The sequence below is a fragment of the Glycine soja genome, chromosome 13 (genome assembly GCF_004193775.1).
Source record: "Glycine soja cultivar W05 chromosome 13, ASM419377v2, whole genome shotgun sequence".
Classification (NCBI taxonomy): domain Eukaryota; kingdom Viridiplantae; phylum Streptophyta; class Magnoliopsida; order Fabales; family Fabaceae; genus Glycine; species Glycine soja.
Window position 1 is genome coordinate 11,599,929 of NC_041014.1, and position 21,840 is coordinate 11,621,768.

The window sequence follows — 21,840 nt, forward strand, 5'->3', positions numbered from 1 at the left end:
TTTGTCCAACGTTGCCCACCAACAATGGTGTTGGTAGCAAGTAAGGTTTGAACTAGAAATAAAAGGGTAGGCTTGCACAACTATGACTTGGTCAAAAAGGATAATCATTTTCCTATTTCCACTTTTAGAATTTTGGGTACTAAAAGTTGATTCCCCATGGATGGGTTGATTAGTTTATTTTACTCTTCAAAATAAAATAAAGAAAATCGTTTTGAACGAATATTATTTTTTGATGCAAAGATTAAGAAACAAAAATTCGAACGTGTTGGTAACATAGTTAAATTTCATTTCCTTATTGCATGCCTTCAAAAATAATAAACATACAACGTTCAGATAGAAAAGAAAAAAGAAAGCTAATTAGAAAGAAAGAAACACACGTCATGGAGTTATGATATGATGATAGATTCTACGTCACAAGCCACTATTGAGTTTTTCACATAAAATCTTGAGATATATACAAACAATGTTATGTTGGCCAGCCCCACTTGTGTTTGTTTCTAGCGCGTTCCAAGATTTTGATGAGAAAAGACTGAGCAAATAATTATGGATCTATTTTTTTTAATTCATAAAACGAATTAAAAACTTCAACCTATCATTCTTGTAAATCGATAAGGGTCTAGGGTTCAAGGTCTTTATAATTATTAATTAATCAAAATAATTTAATATATGAATAAAATAAATGTTATAATTGAAACATGTACGCGGCTAAACTATTAGAATTTAGAACTGAAGTATATTACGTATAAATGATATTGGACTCAAACTTAATGAATATACACACGTACCTATAAATCCTACAATTAAATTAGATTCCGACTCAATAAATATTTATAGAAAGTACAAATAATTAAATAGGAATTTTATTGATCCAATTGACATCATAATAATTTTCTAAAAAATTTTGTGAGTTTAGGGATCTAGTCCTAGACCCACTCTAAATCCATTTTTATACAGGTATAAGTAATAAATATAATTGGATAATTATACATTTTTATACTTTATAATTAAATTGTTAAATTTTTAAATAATTTTTATTTGAGTTGGAATTTATACTTTTAATTAATATTTTTCATTATTTTTCATAATTAATTTTAATATTTAAATAATATTTTTTAACTAATTTATCAAATAAAAAGACATATTAAAGTATTTAATTTATCTAAAACATAATTAATAGATCGGGTATAAACACATTAATACTCATTTGGCATAATGCGTCTATTTCTAAAATACTATAATGTGACTTAATTACTCTAAAATCTTAGAAATTTCTATGTATTAATTACCGTCCCTAGATGTCTAAATTACACGACAAACATAGAAAAAGTAATTTATATTTTAATTTTTTTTTTCTCATTTTATTGATCATTTTTACTCGAACTTTCATAATGCTATCATAACAAAATTATTTTGAAAGATGATGTGGATTTCTCGTTGTCTTTCCGAGCCCAGGTAGAATTATTCAACCCTTTCAATCAATAATAATTTAATATAAATAAGTTTGTGTTGATAAACCTTATAGTATTCACATTGAAGGTTGAAGTTAAGTGGGTAGAGTACGGGAAAAGACACAATTGCCCCTACAATGTTGCTGATATATGTGAACCAAAGGTGTACATTATTCGCAGTTATCGCCGTCCATAAGAGGTATATATGTCATTGTACCATCATAGTTTCGTGTGGCCAATGTCTTTAGTCTGAGATAGACAAGTTGCAGTGAATTCCAAGTTTCGTTAATTCTAGGTGGGTTTGATTTTCCACTCGCTTACCACTTCACTCCGTTCCAGAAGCTCAGATTGTCTTCATGATTGCAATTTTATAATAAGATAAAATAAATAAATAAACATATTGGCCTCTTTAGACTATAACACCATATGTTCATAAATTCATATTATCTTTTTATTTGGGTTTCTCAATTGCTCCTAACTTACCTCCATTCTTAATTTTTTGGAAGCTTCAAACTTAAAAGTCTTGTTTGTTATCTTTTTCTTCCCTTGTCTACATCTATATTTATTAGAATTTATTGGTTGTGCATATCAATTCCAAAGTACCCTATTGTTCATTTTTTTTTTTTCTGATTTATTGCTATTCCACCAATCGGACCTTCCTAAGGAAACCAATTGTTTAATATATTAAGGAGTCTTCAAGAGATTGTCTTGCCCTTTGGTTTGCTATAATCAAACGCTCAACCACTTGGTCAAAAGCCTTATCTGAGTTTCCTTCTGTGTCTCTAGGAGCATCAACCTTATCTGTCTCAAGTTGCATCAGGTACCCTTTGTCTCTTGTTTAATTATACTTCTACCTCTTGAATTTTGACTGTGTGGTTTTAATTTTGTAACTTGGATGCTCCTTCTAATAAGAGGTACCATCTTTTACAATTCTTGTGATTAATTGTGAATTGAAGTTAAGTAGACTAGCGGAAAATGGTCTTTTATTCTCTAGTTTCTTAATTTAGTGTTTTATTGAAGGATTTTTTTTTTCTTTTCATTTTTCCTATGATGGGTTGGTTCTCCAAATGGATTTTTTTGGTTATCCTTTTCTGTTTCTGCATTTGCAACAAAGTTGGATTTTGGAAGGGAGTTTTGTTGTCTTAAAATAAAGCTGTTTCCTCATAGTGATAGGTACTACCCGAAAAGTTTTATGTATGGTCATCAATTTTATCTATGTAATCAAGATGAATTGGAACCTTGGTTGACTAATTGTTGCATGAGTCTCCTATGCTTTAACATCAAAATTTGTGTTCAAAGCAGGAGATTCATTTCTTTCTTCTTTCTGGCTAGAGTGAACATTGTTGAAAAAGGCAAATATTTTGTCTCGTGGGAGTTCCTCATTTTTAATGGCAGATATGTTTAAAGTCTGGAGAATCTTGGAAAATACAAAAGCTTTTGTTTCCTTGGTATTTTCATTCGATTTCAAGAATGCATTTGGATATGTTGATTGGATCATTATCCAGCTAATTTCTGCAGGCATGTCACCATATTGTGCATATGGGTCTAAACTGTAAAGAATAGTCTAATATTTATTTTCCTCTTCCAAATACTTTGAATGAGGCCACTATGGTAACAACGATACTCTTTGCTATGCATGCTAGGTTGAACTTCATCTGCCATGTAAATTCATATTTGAACAAAGCTAAATACTAAATAGTGTTAACAAGGGTTATTTTGGTTCTCTTTTCTGGCCAAGTGAGATCACTTTTACTTCTGGAATACATTCAAAAATCAAAATCATAGTGGTGATCTGAGGATGCAAAAGTTTCTGTTTATGACTAAAGCACACAATTGCATAGGTCTATTTCAACTTTTAGTTAAAACTTTTTGCAGATTGAAATAATTCTCAATCTGTTTATTCATGAGACTCACAGTATATAAAGTACTAAACTTTTCAGTGTATTTTATATAGATTGGTTATTTATTCTAACTGAAAATGTCTTCTCCTTTTTTCTCAGCAAAGTCATCTTAGAAGGTTCAACAAGATTTTATCAGTGAGCACTTGTTTTACTATTTCTCAAGGTAGGAAAGGGAGAAAAAATAAAGCCAGTTAGTCTTATTTGATTGCAAATTTTATAGCAAATTCCTGACTAATCTTTGTGATATTTTGGTACAGACTGAAATTTTGTATGAGCTGAGTGAATAAAAGGAGAACTATGTCATTGGTTATATCTACAGAGTTGGCTGATACATCATATGGGAATGCCAAGCTCTACACACTAAAGGGAACTGATGTTACACCAGATTTGTCCTCCCACAATTTTGCACCAGATAAGCACAGAAACATGTACATGACAAAGTCATACTCCTGTGAGAGTTATGAAAAGTACTTCCACGATTCACCAACAGAAGAGCTGATAGAACCATCAAGTTCCAGCATATCAGGAAACTCAGTTCACCCTGATGGTGCTTCTTCTTACCTGCTCAGAGCTAGTTCAGGAGCTTCTGTGATTGTTAATAACCCATTTGACACTTCTATCTGGTCTACAAGGCATCGCGATGCCTATCAGTCCAATTCTGTATCAGATTTCGTGGAAAATGGGAGCCCGGATGGCCTTGACTTCGATGGTGAAATGAGACTAAAACTTCAAGAATTGGAGAGGGCTTTGCTTTCTGATGAAGAAGAGGAGGAGCAAGGCATATTTGAGACTGTTCAAAGCATGGAGATTGATCCTGACATGGTCGAGTGGGCCAATCCGCTTCAAGATATGCTGCTCCATGACTCACCAAAGGAGTCCTCATCCTCAGATTCTTCCAATCTTAGCAGCATCAGTAGCACCACCAAAGACACATCACAAAACTCACCCCAAACCCCTAAGCAACTGCTTTATGATTGTGCTAGGATACTTTCAGAAGGAAATGAACAGGAAGCCACATCTATGATAAACAAGCTCCGGCAAATGGTCTCAATTCAGGGTGATCCTTCTCAGAGAATTGCAGCTTACATGGTGGAAGGACTTGCAGCTCGTGTCGCTACATCCGGAAAATGCATCTATCAAGCATTGAGATGCAAGGAACCTCCTTCTAACGATCGCTTAGCAGCAATGCAAATACTATTTGAGGTCTGCCCGTGTTTTAAATTTGGATACATCGCGGCAAATGGTGCAATAGCTGAGGCTGTTAGAGATGAAAAGAAGGTTCACATAATAGACTTTGACATCAGCCAAGGAACTCAATACATAACTCTAATACAAACACTTGCTTCAATGCCAGGTAGGCCACCTCATGTGAGATTAACCGGGGTGGATGATCCTGAGTCTGTGCAGCGTTCCATTGGTGGCATAAACATCATAGGACAAAGACTTGAAAAGCTGGCAGAGGAACTTGGATTGCCATTTGAGTTTCGAGCAGTGGCGTCAGGGACCTCAAATGTCACACAATCAATGCTTGACTGTCGTCCGGGGGAAGCACTTGTGGTGAACTTTGCATTCCAGCTTCACCACATGCGCGATGAAACTGTATCGACAGTGAACGAGCGAGACCAACTTCTTCGCATGGTTAAGAGCTTGAATCCAAAACTTGTGACAGTTGTGGAGCAGGACATGAACACCAACACCTCCCCTTTTCTCCCAAGATTTGTTGAAGCCTACAATTACTACTCTGCTGTGTTTAACACACTTGATGCAACTCTCCCTAGGGAGAGCCAGGACAGGATGAATGTCGAAAGGCAATGCCTGGCAAAGGACATAGTCAACATTGTTGCTTGCGAGGGTGAGGAAAGAATAGAACGGTATGAAGTCGCCGGAAAATGGAGGGCAAGGTTGTCAATGGCTGGCTTCACTCCATCCCCAATGAGCACAAATGTGAGAGAAGCAATTAGGAAACTCATTATTAAGCAATACTGTGACAAATTCAAGATAAAGGAGGAAATGGGGGGTCTTCATTTTGGGTGGGAAGACAAAAACTTAATTGTTGCTTCAGCATGGAAGTGACCAATACAAATTCTTTTGTTGCATGAGACTCATTGTAGTGTTGATGTAGTATTTGTTTGCTTGTTTAGTTTGTATCTGTTATGTTTATGCTTGGTTCAGACTCAGATGTATACTAACGTGCAACTTATGCTAATACATACTTTCATGTGTATGGCAACACAAAACAGCTATCAATGCTTAGGCTTGTAATGACATCATTTTCTTGTTAGTTAGCATATAATTTTGCGTTTCCACTTCTGCTTCTCGTTCACATTAACGGTTCAATCGTGTGGTTCATTTTGGTTAGGATGTCGCTTTAAGGCAGTTATAAGGCTTTGACAATTGAAGATGATACGTGCGTTTATAGTATATAATTGTAACAAGTTCTCTAAAAAAATACATAATTGTAACAAGCTATTTCTACTAATCTTTAAATGAAATAAATAACTTTAGTCATCTACCAATCTTTTTATGAAATAAATCAATTTCAATATCCCGTTAGAGTTGCTCTAAGTTTATGATTAATTTAGTATCAATACATCCAAAAAAAAAAAAAGGGATTGTAACAATGTTTATACGTAAATTAATGTCCTTTTATTCCCCTTTTCGGATGCTATTTCTGTCATATTCCAATTACTTCACAACGTTGTAGCTCCATTCTTTTGTTGCACTGAAGTTCAAATTTATAGATAACTGGACGGAAGATTATTCAAATTTTCTGCCTTAAACTGAACTGAACAGTTATAGTAAAATGTTTGGAAGAATTTAAATTTACAAAATACTTTATTTATGAATTCTTTTTAACTTACATTAATTAATTACATAAAAATAACAAGAATAAATTATTCTTAATTTATTATAAGGTTTTTTTAAGTCAATTTATTACAAGGTTAAAAGTTAATTTTATGAATTATTTATTTAATAAAAATACATAATCAAGTACTTAAAATAGGTTAGTCAAATTTATTAACAGCTTATTCAGACGTGTCTTGAAACTTCAAAATTAACTATGAAAAATACCGTGTAAGAAATTATATTAGGGGGAAAATTAAGTAATTCCCCCCCCCCTCCACAAAAGAAAAACAAAATTGCTATGGCACACACATGTATAACTACTCTTGGACCTCCTGCCACAATATTTACATTTATAACGTTCACGATCAAATTGTGAGTACTCACAACATGCTAACAAAAATTAATTTCAGTTCATTTTGAATTAATTATTATACTCAATGTTTTACACCTACAAAACACAAGGCTACTTCAGCTCGGGCCTGAACCTCTTCCAATATTTCCACAATCTCTTCCCGACATAAATTGCTTTCATTCTGCTCCGTAAGCATTTTCCTCAGCCTTCATGAGGGGGGGGAAGTTAAGAACACAAAACATAACATGCAAAACAAACAAGTTAATTCACCAAAAATAAATGTACGTTAAAATAGTGCAACCCCCAGATTTTTTTATGCTCCGGGCCTGTCTAAATTGACAAAATTAATTGAATCCTCATATGCATAATGGAATTGTGTGGGATAGCTTCAATGTTTCAATCAGTAATGTCCGTCAGCAAGGATCACATTGGACTAATGAATGGGTTAGCTTCCATGGACTTGTGGATAGCATACATGAAGCCCTAATAAATGGTGTCACTTGGTCCCAGAACATCAAGTGATAATGAAAACTACAGTCGCCTAGGGCAAAGGATGCCATTATCCAATCCTATCAGTGCTAAATGAGCTACAGACAATCAAAATCCCCAAGTCAGCACAAGGGCTTCCATTAAAGATACTAAAAAGCAGGTTTTCTGGAAGTCTCGTATACATAGTTTTGTAATCAACAGATGATAATATAGGACCAGCCATGTAGTTTGTTGCCAACTCAACAACTGCAAAGCGCAACCAAATTCATGCATACAAATCAGCGAGTCCAATGTGACCCAAGGTCCATCATCCACAGGAGGAGTCAATAAATTGCATGAGCAAATCTGGCCCTCAAACTTACCTAGGGTTTGTGGAACTTCAAGATATATACAAACAGACACTTGTATATACCCTGTTGAGGAAATTACATATATGAAGACTCATGAAAATTTAAATCATTCTAGAGTCCAGCATTTATTTGTTCCTACGTTATTGTAAGGTGAAAAGTGTACAGCAATTAAAACAAATAGAAAGATAGAATAGTTGGACTTAAAAGAGGCACGCATATTTACCTGCGGACAATAGCAGTGTCTCCATGACCAGTGCAAATTATCATCATAGCATTTGTGGGTAATGACAAATACAGATTATGAATTCTAGCGTCCATGCGAGCCAGAATTTCCTTCAGTTCAGCAGATGCATTTAACTTGAAGCCTTTCCCTTTTGCAAAATTATTTTGACATGTTTTTATTGCAATCATCTCTGCAAGTCTTTTATTCAAGCTCTCAGAATCTTCAGCTTGTTTCTTCAAGTACGAGTGTAGCTCTGAAAACTGAGTCCAGATAAAATGTACCTTTTCATTCTTCACCTGAAACAAAAAAACAAAAAAATAAAAAAATAAGGAATCAAACAAGACCATAAAATAGTTATAAATGTTAGTCAGAAAGGGGAAAACTTGCAAATATTGCCAGCTAAGGCATCTACCTCCTTGTTGGCCTTTGCAAGTGCTACATCATCAGAGGTCACTGGAATTGCATGAGAGGACTCTGAGGCATACCGTTTTACTACGGATATATCATCAATCAGTGAGGAAATTTTGCCAGACTCACTCAGAATAGAAAGGAGCTTTTTCCTTGTAAAGGATGGAGGGGAACCAAAATCAGGCCCTGCTTCAAGAGTGTCACATCACAGAAGTTATGCTAACTATATGGCAAACCAAGTAAATATAAAGGGATAAGACAGAAAGATAAAACAATAAATAAAAGATTATATACTAAAACTGCATGTGTACTTAAACTAGAATGCATTCAGAACTTCCAACATTAAAGATTGCAGCATTAATGCATGAAGAACTACTTGCCATTTCTGATCTTCAATAGTGCCAATTCCATGGTAGCTCTAGCATCTTCAATGCTGTCATGTCCATTCCCTGACTGTTGGATTTCCCTTGAAAGAAATCTCTTAGTAAGAAACCGTAGAGCATTTTTATGAGACGATCCTCGGGGGTGTTTGTATAATACTGCTGTGTCAATGACCGAGTCATGAGATATATTCAATGCTAACAAATCGTTTTCCAGAGAATGCCCAACAAGGATAGTCTCCTTGTAAACCAACTTTATGAACTCTTCCTGTAAATGGGAAGCAACTGAAATTAAATCAGCTAAACAAATAGTTTCAACTTAAATGGTTCAGCACAGTAACAGAAGTTTCAGCCGATTAACTGAAATAAGACAAAGAACAAATCAAGAAAACTCAAGTAACAGAACCTGAATGTCTCTCAGACTTGTTGTCACGCCATCTAACATCTCAGACGTTATTCCACTAAATCTGCAAAGCATAAATATTACTTGATGCTGACAATTTTGTTTCAAATCCAAGGAAGAAAAATAGGTCATACAGAACAATTTAAACTTTGTTTTTCTTTTTTCTATTTCAACTTATTTTATGGTTTTTGACTTGTTTGCTTTCATTACAAATAAATAACAGTATCCCAACTCCCAAGACTGAAAAACATCATCCAGTAGTCTCTCAATCTATTTAGGGTTTTCTAGCACCAGAAACAACATTCTGGTATATTCTCAGTATTTTGAGGGTCCAAGACCATTCCCCAGGACCAATCTCTTACTATAAAGCATGCCTCTAGTCTTCTCTCCCAATCTCTTATAGCCTATCTCTGCCACATTCTGTTAGAAATTTAACTAACAATGACTAAATAACTATAACTCTTACAACGAACAGAATCAGCCCATTAGGGTTACCTAACAGAATCCTTTTATTTAATCTATTCATTTTCCTACAAAATTTCAACCCTTAATTAGATGGAAATCAAGCTTCCAAGCTGTACATATATCTTTGCAACTGAGCAAGTAATAACCCTTATGAGAAGAGTTTACAATGAGTTATGTTGAGAATCAGGAATAAATATGCCATTTATTATAAATTGATTTGATAGGATCTGACTTAGGGGAAACTTAATCTCCTCTAATTATGTGTAATTATGACTATCCATCTATATAAACAAGCATCCTGCTGAGTACTCCGACACAGGGTTTTCACTCAACTTCCCTTTGTTTTCCTTTTTTCACACAATCCCTCTCCACGGTAAACAGTACCGTGCAGCTGCTCTGCCTTCTGTGACAGACTTCCCGACGTCTTTTCACTGAAGCTCACCTTTGACCACTGTCGCCCATCGCCAAAGACCGCCACACCATCCACATGCGAAGCCAACTCAAAACACTACTGATCACAAGACCCTTTCCCAACACGTTAAGTTCATGTGCACGATGTGTGATGCATCTCCAACGAGTGTCACACTGGTCTCCATCGTCACTGCAGACCTTCGTTGGCTGCCACCAAGCCATCATTTATCCAGCACAACCACACGGCCAGAACCGCCTTCGTTTCTCTAGAGTTTACCTCATTTGTATCAAGCTCTCAGCTTAGTAAGCTTTAGCTAGAGGGGGAGTGTTGAGAATTAGGAATAAATATGTCATTTATTATAAATTGATTTGATAGGATCTGATTTAGGGAAAACTTAATATCCTCTAATTATGTGTAATTATTACTATCCATCTATATAAATGAGCATCCAGTTGTGTACTCTGCACACGGTTTTCACTCATTTCTCTTGGTTTCTCTTATTTTACACGTTAAGACCGTGAAAGTCTTAGCACCAAACTACCCCCATCAGAATGGAAAAAAGAAAAAAACATAATTTTTACACATAACATACAATTCACACATTATACAGATTACTCATAGTTTCCCTAGGGGGGAGCATTAGAAGCAACAAGTATGGCTCTGTGGTATTTTTGAATTTAAGTAAAATATAAAAACGTGTAAAAATAATTTCAAATAATAAGAAATATATAATTCAAATAAAAAAGTAAAAAAAAAAAGTAGTTTGAAACTAGGGGGAAAGCAATTTATTAAAAACAATGAAAACAATTAACTTGAGATTATAAGTATTTGAGATTTAAAATGAAAAGGGAAATTTTAGTATAAAAGTGTAAATTAAAGCTGAGATTTGAGAGGAAAGATTTCAATACAAAAGGAAAATTTGAAAACAATTAATAATTTAAGAATTTTTTAAAATATAAAAATAGGAGCCAAATAATGACTCAAATACGTTAAGATGTCCTCACATTCAAGAATAAGGACCCAAATTTATAATACAAGTGTTGATTAGTTTTATCAACACATGACTTATGAGCAACTAACGTAGAAGATGCTAAAATCTATTTAGCAATAACTTTTTTAATTTCTAATATTAAATAATGAACTTATTTTATTTTGGGACATTGACTGATACTCAAACAACAGCTTACCTTGTGTTGTAATCAGTGATGGCATTTGATGGTTTAACCAATTTATCTATCAAAACCTGAAAAGATAAATATTAGAAATAAGCCATCTCTGTGCAAGTAAATGTTACCAATTTTAAAGAGTTGACCAAGTCTCAATATGAAAAATGGCTACTTCAATTTCTTAAAGATTAAAAACGAGACAATAAAAAAACAACCAAAACAGAATCTCTATGGAATAGCATCAAGTCTTTTGCAGAATAAATGCTACAATGAGCAACATAATGGCAAAAGGACAATAATATCAATGAATAAGCAATGATGAGCAACATAACACAGTTTTGTGAAAAAAGGTTCTTAGGAAACAACTTCCTAGTTATCAATAGTGCCACTATTGCAGAGGAATGGCCTTGGGAAGTTATTTAATTACTGTCACAGTTTTTTGAAGGAGCAGAGTCGCATCCACAAATCATGGCTGCAACTGTGGAAAATCACAGACCTTACAGGTGTTATTCTTTTACAGAGAAAAATCCCCTATTCATCCATTTTATTTTGTGATCCATGCAAGCCTTTTTTGGGTATTTTTGTCATTTCACAATGTTAGACATCTGATTTGAGAATAGCACACCTTTCTTTCACACTTGGCTGGTATTTGAGAGTTTAGACCAAGAAACTCGGCTAAGGCTGACCTCCATATCTGGTCACTGACCCAGCACTTAGGCACCATTTCAGGCCAATCCCAATTTTTTTTCAGCATGTGTTGTGTTTTCTCTTTTCTTACTTTCTTTCCATGTCGCGTTCAGAGTGGCAGGGTATCCTCATGTGTTCTATTATTTTTAGAGAAAACTACCATTTTGAATATTATTAATTATTCCTAAACAATTTTAAATAACTTTTTTATTATTTCTGAGCATATATGTGTGAGAGTAGTTAAATTAGTTAATTTGTATTTATAAACTTAAAAATAGTGGTCATTTTGCCATGCTCTATCACACTATAGCAGTTTTGGGACTGGTTGCTAAACACCCTATGATGAGATTGATAACTATGCTTCCAAGTTCAACAAGCTTCAGGAAGGAAAGACATGCCAATTTATATATATCTCAATGGAAATAGATACATAGAAACAAACACAAGATATAAAGAATTAAAATATTGATAACTATTTATTGAAAATTTAAAACTAATGGCCATTCCTCTTAAAATCAGTAGTAGATGCATTTACTTTACAAAACTAGTGCAGAAAATAAATTCAGTGAATACCTGTCCTTTGACATCTACTAGAGTAATTCTTGTCAGCTCAAAACCTTCACTTGTTATGCACTAAGCAAATGAAAAGAAAATGAAGATTGATCAAGATTACATATGTACAGGATAACCATAAAAAGAATGCCATAACTACTTTAATTTGTCTCAATAAAAATGAAGTTACTTAAAATTTTGCCTATGTATTTGAATAAAACCTCAGTCAATATAATTTACAGCTACGTTAAATGCTTTTAGTTTTCATAGGAATTAGCATTTAGGAAGTAGAACCCCTTTACTCTTTGCTTTGGAAATAGTCCCCACCTAGTCTAGTAAGAATCTAGTAAATAAATATTCTATAAGTATAGGGAGTAACAAAATATGAACATATTTCCACAAACAGAGAAACTTGCTTCCTTGGACTGACAAAAATCTGATAAGTTTATCATCATCCAAAACATCATTTCTAAATGATAAAAGCAGCATTTTAAACAAAACTGGTATTGATAGACTTACCATCTCACAATCAAGTGCCAACATCTCATAAAAAGGAGATCCTGAAGGAGCGGGCAAAGTAGAAAGAAAACCTGTAGTAAACCGGTCAAATAAAAAACTTGCCCAGTAAGCAAATGTTCATATAGATTAACATATGCAATTGGTAGAAGCAGAATAAAAAATCACCTGGCTTATTAACAGAATATCCATTCTCTTCCAACTCTTTCTCTGTTAGTGTATAGTATGTAACAGGGAAAGGTATGTCTTTTGTAAGCTCCTTAAATGATAGACTGTCTGTATCACAACAACCTTCTTCTGCATGAAGATTTCACATTTCATAAAGTGACTAAGTTTATATAAGTTACAAGTTATATAATTGCAAAGGAATGATAGCGATGCAATCATGTTTGTGGCCAGCAAAAGAACAGCTCAAATGAAGTTGCTCCATGTGGTAAAAGACACACACTAGCCTTCACTTGTATTTGAATTCTCAGATTCAAAACTTATTTTATTAGAACTATAGGGATGGTAATCTTAAAATGAATTAAAAATTAAGAGAAAATGCTAAAGGGTTATCAAATAGGCATAGACATGAAATCTAACAAACATACATCACAACTAAGAGTGAACCATGAGAAAAGTTACAAAACATATATCACTGGTCTAAGGAATCAATGTAATTTCAAAATAATAACAAATGAGAATTAAAATATGTATATCAAAAGTCAGAACAAATCCCACTGCCATGGAGCCTATTTTCCTTACAGGCTTAACAAGTATTCCATTCTAGATCATTAACAAGCATGTAAACATATACACACAAATATTACAAAGTATTAATGAGGAAATATCATGAACCATCATTGCCAAGGTTATGTAAAGTATAATGAGGAATTTTATCTCTTCCCCACCCCCGAAATATTACAGATACACAAACCAAAAGACAAGCCATTCCTACAAAATTTGAATTTAATAACTTACATTTTCAACTCAGTCAGCCAAAATGCATCAACTATACACAATAATTTAGCAGAAAGGATTCCAGATTAATGTTATTTCCTTTTTGCTGTGATACAAAACTTTTTTAGAATTAATTAGAACCATAATACAGGGACTGATATCAACAATATGAGGACTTCCAGGCTTGCGGCCATAGTTGTACTCTTGTACTTTGACTGGGAGAGTAGAAAAACAAAAGGCAGTCCAAATAGCATTATTGACTAAACAACATTTTAGATAGTCCCACTAGGAACTCTTTTACCATTAACTTATCTAAATAACCTCAAATGTTGAATAATGAAAGAGTTCTTAGTGGAAATCTTTACAATTTTAGATAGTGCCACTAGGAACTCTTTTACCATTTTAGATAGTGACGAGAATAGACCTACTTTCCCTAATGAAAGAGATTTTCATATATTAGTTTGAATAATGAAAACCTTGTTGAGATGTCCGAGCAAATTTCCCCATAATTGAACTATTCTCGTCCCTTTTCCTTTTCATCTTGCATGTTAGGAGTGCATCTATCGTCTGCATACCATCTGACACACAGCTAGCCAGGAAAAAAAGGAAAAACTTAAGTGCAAAGGAATGACATTTTGAAGGAAAGAATAAGTAAATACATTTTCCACAGACCTAAGAGCTAGGAGTGCCCTTGGTTTGCCACAGAATTTTTTTAATCTTGGAAGCATTTTAGACTGTGACAAGAACAAAGCTGCATCCAGGCCTGGCACATAGAGCATAACCACTTTGGGAATAAGAGGTTTATTCTGCAAATCATGAGAGTGCTGCATTAGAGATTGTTGCAAAATAAAATTTGATATGCTGTATGGGGCACAAATTGAAGGTCTTGCTATTTTAAATTGACAAGAGTGATCAACACATTATTTGGATGTAATGGATTGGCCAACATGTATTTAATCTTAAAGCTTTTTAGGATAGCAATGTTATCAATGGCAGATAGCGGAACATGGCAGAAGGCCGAAATTCCACCATATAAACATACCATTGCACCTTATGTCACCACCATGGCAGACCTCCCTTCACAAATTGTCTATGGCAGTTGGGAAAAAATCCGCCATGCCATTCCACCATGCCAGTCCCATGGCCTCTATTTAATAGCACTGTAGGGTAGTCTAACAACATTTTCCAAGTTTAATGACATTCTAGCTTAAGAAGCATAGAAGATTGAAAAACTTGTCTTTTTGTTAAACTAACAAAAACTAGTCATGTGAGACACATTCAAAGCCTGTTAAACGCCCCAGCAAATTATATTGAGCAGAACCATTATATTGCATGGTCCATAACTCAAGCAATATTGAGAAAAGGAAGAAGATATTGATCATTTTACTGCAAAATATAGCAGAATAATTAAAAATAAAAATAAAAAAACTCAGATCACTACTAGTGAAACAGAGGAAGTCTGCTGTTGAGAATGTTCACTGTCTATATCCATCATTTCTACTATCATCTAGTGTGTAGGGGGAGGAAGTACCCCCATTACATGGTCAAGTCATGCCTCCAATAAAAGTACTATCTTATACTGCAAAGCATATTATACTGAATGAGTAAATTAAGATACATCAATAAAAAGGGTTTGGACATGGCAAAACATAGAGACTGTATATATGATGTACCAAATTGCAAATCAGAAAGCTGAATAGTGAATTAAAAGTATCATGAATTGTGAATTGTAAGATCAATAATAAAAATAACAAAAATATATTTTTCATTTCACTTATAAAACAATAGAAATAAGGAAATAGAATAAAGGGTAAAATATGTTTGAAATCCCTGTAAAATTTGAAAAGTATTAATTTCGTCCTTATAAAATATTTCATATTAATTTGGTCCCTGTAAAAATAAAACATTTTTTTTGGCCCTCAGTGGTAACTCAGTTAGACAGTTCACTAATGTGGATAACGGACTTAATTACTTTCTCTTCCTACCTAACCAAGCACACTCAAAAGACACCAGAGCCCATTGTTGTTTCATCTTCCCCCATAATCTCATTAAAAAGTGCGAGAAAATCGCCCAGGAAGTGAGGGAAAATTCCAATTTATGGGAGTTTTTAGCCACCAGAAATTGTTTATTTCATTTTGGAGGGTTTTAGCCTCCAAAAATAGTTTAATTCATTTGTAATCCAATTACACGTGTAATTTTGTTAGTCACGTCTTACCGTCTAACGGAATTACCATTGAGGACCAAAAAAATATCTTTTATTTTTACAAGGACCAATTAATACGAAAAATTTTATGAGGACGAAATTAATATTTTTCAAATTTTACAAGGACCCTAAACATATTTTACCCTAGAATAAATTTTTATTTCCTTTTTTATCACAATAATTGGATTTGTTCCATGAAAATCTCTCTCATAAATGGTATTTAAAACATAGCAAGAAAAATCACTTCTTTTTTTTGTTTTCATTCATTTGTTTGCTTTCTCTCTCCTTTGCCCAGTGTTTAAATCTCTGATAATGTAGTGGCCGCCCCCAAAAACACTATAGTGTGAGACTGCCCAACCACCAGAGGCTTGCCACTGCTGGTGGGACCAGGTGCTGCCAGGTGTTGATCGCCAATTCACTGTGTCTGGGTGCACCTGAACAGTGAGTGATAGCACATCTGAGTTGCATATCTCTCTATCAACAAGATTTTGGCAACAACCAGCCATCAGAGACTCGGTTTGTCGCTCCAGTGGCTGTTTGCCTTGCTATCCCAGTATCCCTCTGTGATTATATCACTGGAATCACAAATCAGGACTCAAGTGATTCCTAGGACTCAGCATGTGATCCCAGTGACAAAGCAATCACAATACCCCATCCAATCTGTTCAGATTGGGTAAAGACTCCCATGAACATTATACATGCTACAATTCACGCGTCTCCTACTATTACAAGCAGTTTGGAATACATGTGCCACACAACTAGAAATAAAATTCATTGGGGAAATAAAAGATGATTTGTACCTTAATAAAAACCCATGACGGCATAAATCCTTCACTGAGCACCCAAGTTACAAGTCCTTGAACATCCTGCTCACAATACAAAACCAATTCATAACTACTCTGATTCAAATTTTAAGTCAAACAATGGTGGCCAAAACCTACACTAAGATTGAGAGTTGAATTATCTTCTGGTGAGTTAAAAACAATGTCTGCCTTGCCCTGCAAAACCACAACAGATTAATCAACTTCGGATTCTTATACCCCAACAAAAGAAAACCCCATGAACAAACAAACACAAGCATAACAACAAAAACTTATTGTCAATGGTAGTTTAGGACAGCATTTACAATACCAAGTGAGCAATTGGCGGCAATCCACACTAGTGTGCATTTATGTGTGTGTATTAACAAATAACAATGTATTACTTCAGAGTTTCATCGGACAATATAATCTATCCGTTCATAACGAACAACATAACAAGCATTTAATGAATATGAAATAGTCAATTCCTAAACACACGAAAGGGGGAAACTAGAAATTGGGAACTCTCAAACCATATCACCCCAATTGGATTCCACAAACAATCCCTAATCGGCTAAGAATACTACATTTTATAATGTTAAAAAGTTAATCAAATCAATGGCTTTGCTTTAACTGAAACCACAACTTCAAAATCAAAGTATCCCATCCCAAAGCCACAGGCACCTCCTCATCTTTAAGACCAAATTTTAATCAAAAACAAAAGTCCAAACTTAACGTGCAAAAGCGGAACAGAAACATAGAAAACAAAATCTTCTTCTGAAAAAAGAGTTTACAAAAATAAAAAATAAAAATAAAAATGAATAACGCAGGCATTGAATAGGGAAATAAAGATACGAAAATATACTTCGGGTCCATAAACATCGTAGAACTTGCCGCATTTCTTGTTAGAAGTAGAACCCTCTTCTTCTTCGGCGCCACGGAGAGCCTCGTTTTCGGCTTCCGAGGAACCCATTCTCTCTGCGGCTACTACTTGGAACATAGTTGTTCGGAAACGACGCAGCACAAATTTTAATTTTTACTTTTATGGAATTGGGTAAATGGTGGACTGGGTGGGGAGGGATCTTGATTTTTTGTTAAATCCACTTATCTTTTTAGCTAAGTACACTCTCATGATTTTTTTCAATTTTTTATATTATCATATGCAGCCTTTTGTACCTATAACATTCATAAAAAATCATTATTCCATAATGTATATTCTCGAACAATGTTTTGATGTTAAAATTCCAAAAAATACTTTTTAGAATACAATTTTATTTTTAATATTCTAAAAATTATTTTTCAAAATATTGTTGTGTAAAGAAATTACTTTTCTGAATGTTAAAAAAATTATGTTATGGTAAGTTCTTTTCAAAATGTTTAATTATTTTAACATTCTGAAAATTATTTTTTGAAATATTATTTTATGTATAAGAAATTACTTTTCAGAATGTTAAAAAGATTATGTTATGATAATTTCTTTCAGAATGTTTAGAAAACATCTAAAAAGTCACTCAAATCACTAGATTATTAAAAATCTCATATAAAGAAAAAGAAAAAAAAAACTATACAATAGTGAAATAATTGAAGCTGAGAAAATATATAATTGATATTGATCCTTCAATTTGGATGATAAAAGAAAAAGTAAATATAGTTGGCAAAAGGGGGTGGATATAGCAATTGCACGAATCTTATGAGGCCGAAAAGCTTCAATACTTACAAACAATTGTACATCAAGATCTTAATGGTAAATTGATAGGAAACATCAAATAATTTTAGGCTATTTAAATGACTCTGGTAGCCTTCCTCCATTTATGATAGTTGTTCACTCTAAGGGCATTTATGTATTCTATCACTCCTTTCTTTTACCTACAACTTTTATACTTTTCAAAAAATAAAGATCTAGTATATGTCCAAAAATTTATTGAGAAGCCAAACAATTTTTTTGAAACTAAAAAAATACTCACATACTGAATTCATCTCTCTCCTCCTCAATCCATCACTCTATTGTCACTAAGTTCTTCTCTCCTAACACACACTCAACCTTTCTTTTCCCAACAATTTGTTAGGTCTGGACAACCATTCGTTTCATCCACCTTAGATTTTGATGAATGACAACAAGTATAAATTATTGATGTTATAATGAGTTTTTGACAAGTGGACAGGATCAATATGTTAAAGGACTTAAAGTATCTTCCACACCCCAAGAAAGAATGTTTTGTTTTATCTAGCAACCAACGCGCTAAAACCAGAAAGCATCCACCTTTATGAGAATCGATTTTATACATTGTCTTTTAGTTAAATCTTGCATCCAGCCAGTAAGAAACTCAAAAAGACTGTGATAGACGAAAAAGGAAAGTACATGTGTTCTATTTTATACAAATTCAATTTGTCTTTCTTTATTTTGAATTGCTAATGTTTGAATTTAAGAAAATAATAGTATAGAAGAGTATAAAAGGTATTCACATAATATTCTCTTAAGGGTTACTTTTGCTACGGACAAGGAACACATGACGATATATGTACTATGGTTCATTCCTCTTAAATTAGAGCACGACACATAGTCTTATCTTCCAGTGTGAGATAATGGACTTTTCAAGGAATCAATGCTGATCATGTAACAGATCCTTCACTGAAGTCTATAAAATGTAGTCTCCATCTAGAAAAAGAATGACAAAACATCTTACAAGAAAGCAAGAAAATATCTGAAGCAAAACTCGATTGAAATCACCAGACGACTAATATACAATTTTCATTCATTTACTCTTTGCTAAGCAAAGTAATTTTGTATTTGAGCTTAACTGTTTATTCACTCATAGAGTGTAACAAAATAATTGTATTCATCCAAACTTTTGTTTGTGAAAGCCAGAAGTGGCTTAATGTTAAACAATACTTGGGTTTCTTTGAATCAAGGAGAGTCTAAGAAAGTGCCAGAAATGGTATTAAGAATACTTGTAAAGCCAGGAGTGGTAGGTTAGCATACTTGTTTTGTATTCAAGTTTTGATTAATGCAACCCTTTACAAGTGAGTAATGGAGAACTAAACGTGTCTCAGGTTGAGTGAACCAGTAGAAATCAAGTGTTTCTACTTCTCTCCATAACGATTTATTGAGCATTCTTATAGAACTCTCTATCACATTTTTAACACCAAGTATTTATTTGAAAAATTGTTTTAAGAACTCTTTCTTTTATCAAGTCATTGAACGACCATATTTGTCTTCATTAAATATCTATGTTATCTTCAACGGACGACTTTCCACATATATATCACTATCTATATTTGCTTTAATATTGCAAAAGTTTAAATCTTTGGTATATGCACTATTCAACCCCCTCCCCCATTTTAGTGTGTTTATTGTTATTTCAATTGGCATCAAAGCTTGGCTTTAAGGGTTGAGTATCTGACAATACTAAGGAAAAGATTCAATATATCAGATATGGAAGAAGGATTCTCCACCAACAAACCACCTATGTTTAGAGGCGTAAAGTATGATTATTGGAAAGAGTGTATGACAGTCCACTTCGAATATATTCATATAGATCTATGAGTCATGGTAGGGATTAGAGATTATATTCCATATGATGATTAGTTGAATGAAATTCCTAGAGGCCAATGGACAAAGGAACAAACACTTAGATTTCTGCTAAACTCCAAGGCTCAGAATGTGATGTTATGTGCTCTTTCAGAAGAAGAATACACCAAGGTAAACAACTTCAAAAGTTCCAAAAAAAATATGGGACACTCTGGCTGTAACATACAAAGGATCATCACAGATAAAGAGGGACAAACTCACTCTCCTCAATCATAAGTATAAACTTTTCTCTATGGAATAAGATGAATACATACAATGTATGTTCGATTCAAATCATTCTTAATGAATTAAGATCCTTAGGTAGAACTTATGATAATTATGATCATACTGACAAAATTTTGAGAAGTTTGTTTAGGAAGTGGAGATTGCAGGTAACAACACTGAGAGCATTAAAGAATCTTGACTCTATGTCCCTTAACGAACTTATTGGTACCCTCAAGGTTCATGAACAAGAACTTCAGCAAGATGAAGGACCCAAAAAAGAAAAGTCGCTGGCTCTCAGAGTTAGAAGAGCAAGAAGGCATCATCGTCTAGAGAATAAGTCTTAAGAAGTTCATCCAAAGCTCTTAACGATGATTTATATGATGATGAATCTGAGGAAGACTTGGATGAAGATAAGATCGCCTTTATTTCTTGAAAGATCCACAAGATGTGGAGAAACAAAGGAGGCTCCAAGTGGAAAAACTCCTCGAGAAGAATACCCAAAGAAAGCTACATAATTTGCTACGAGTGTAAAAGGCCTGGACATTTCAAGTCTAAATGCCCAGAACTTTAGAAGAATCAAGATAAGAATAAATTCTTCAAGACTAGAGAAAAAAAGGGTCTTATGAGTACCTGGGAGGACCTGGATGGCACATCGTCTTATGAAGATGATGAAGAAGCCAACATATGCCTGATGACATATATAGTGTCTGGGGAGTCTGAATCAAATCAGGAAGATGAGGTAAGTTTCAACGACCCTGAATCTTTGAGAAAATTTTATCATGAGCTTCTATCTAACTCATATATTCTCTCAAAACCTTACAAAAACCTACAAAAATATTTCAAGAATCTATCCAAAGATCATTTAAAACTTGAGAAAACCCTTTAGGATCAAGTAGATGTTTCACAAGACAAATTCAGTCAAACATGTGAAACTTGTATAAGTCTAAAAGAAAAAGAGTCCAAGTTGTGTCTTGAGATTGAGACAAGTGTCAAGGAAAAAGCTATTCTTCTCAAGAACTTCCAAGAGTTGGAAAACAAATTGAAAAATCTTCAAAAGGATATGAAGAAACTGAATGAACTTCATGATTATTAAAAAGAAGAAAGATATGATCTATGGAGAAAATGTGCACAAGCACACAAAGATTATGAAGACCTTAAAATGAGTAAATATAATCTTTGGGTGAAATGTGAAGAACACAAGAGATCTATGAAATTCTTGAATGATAAGCTTTTGAAGAATCAAGAATTTAAGGGTCAACCTCAAGATACTATAGAAGTTCCTCAAACAAATCTGGAAATGGATATGATAGGAAGGTATATGTTTATGATGAGGACACCAATGCCTGTTATTTCTGTGGAAAAACTGGACACATGACGTCGAGATGTAAGGATCGACCTAAGAGGGGTTCAACCAATACCTTCATGGCTAACACAAAAAGACCCAAAAAGATTTGGGTACTTAAAGAAAAATGTTATTCCTATTGCAAATATCCTTGATAGTAG

General features: G+C 33.9%; 2 protein-coding genes across 3 annotated transcripts; one reads left to right on the forward strand and one right to left on the reverse strand.

Annotated features, from left to right (window-relative positions):
* Nucleotides 1–1,804: 1,804 nt before the first annotated feature.
* Nucleotides 1,805–5,651, forward strand: LOC114381437 (scarecrow-like protein 1). Its single transcript, XM_028340686.1, has 3 exons — nt 1,805–2,268; nt 3,449–3,512; nt 3,607–5,651. Exon 3 carries the CDS (start codon nt 3,647–3,649, stop codon nt 5,420–5,422), a length of 1,776 nt encoding a protein of 591 aa, XP_028196487.1. The 5' UTR covers nt 1,805–2,268; nt 3,449–3,512; nt 3,607–3,646; the 3' UTR covers nt 5,423–5,651.
* Nucleotides 5,652–6,493: 842 nt separating this feature from the next.
* Nucleotides 6,494–17,618, reverse strand: LOC114382504 (small RNA degrading nuclease 5-like). Of its 2 annotated transcripts, none has more exons than XM_028341973.1 (14): nt 17,410–17,618; nt 16,686–16,742; nt 16,545–16,610; nt 14,214–14,347; nt 14,018–14,130; nt 12,768–12,896; nt 12,603–12,673; nt 12,105–12,164; nt 10,866–10,921; nt 8,805–8,865; nt 8,399–8,666; nt 8,023–8,204; nt 7,611–7,906; nt 6,494–7,283 (listed from the first exon to the last, which is right to left on the reverse strand). In XM_028341973.1, exons 1-14 carry the CDS (start codon nt 17,542–17,544, stop codon nt 7,277–7,279), a joined length of 1,635 nt encoding a protein of 544 aa, XP_028197774.1. In that variant the 5' UTR covers nt 17,545–17,618; the 3' UTR covers nt 6,494–7,276. The 2 variants fall into 2 exon arrangements, with proteins under 2 accessions (XP_028197774.1, XP_028197773.1); XM_028341972.1 differs by having other exon boundaries at nt 6,507–6,754; nt 17,410–17,617.
* Between the last annotated feature and the right edge of the window lie 4,222 nt (nt 17,619–21,840).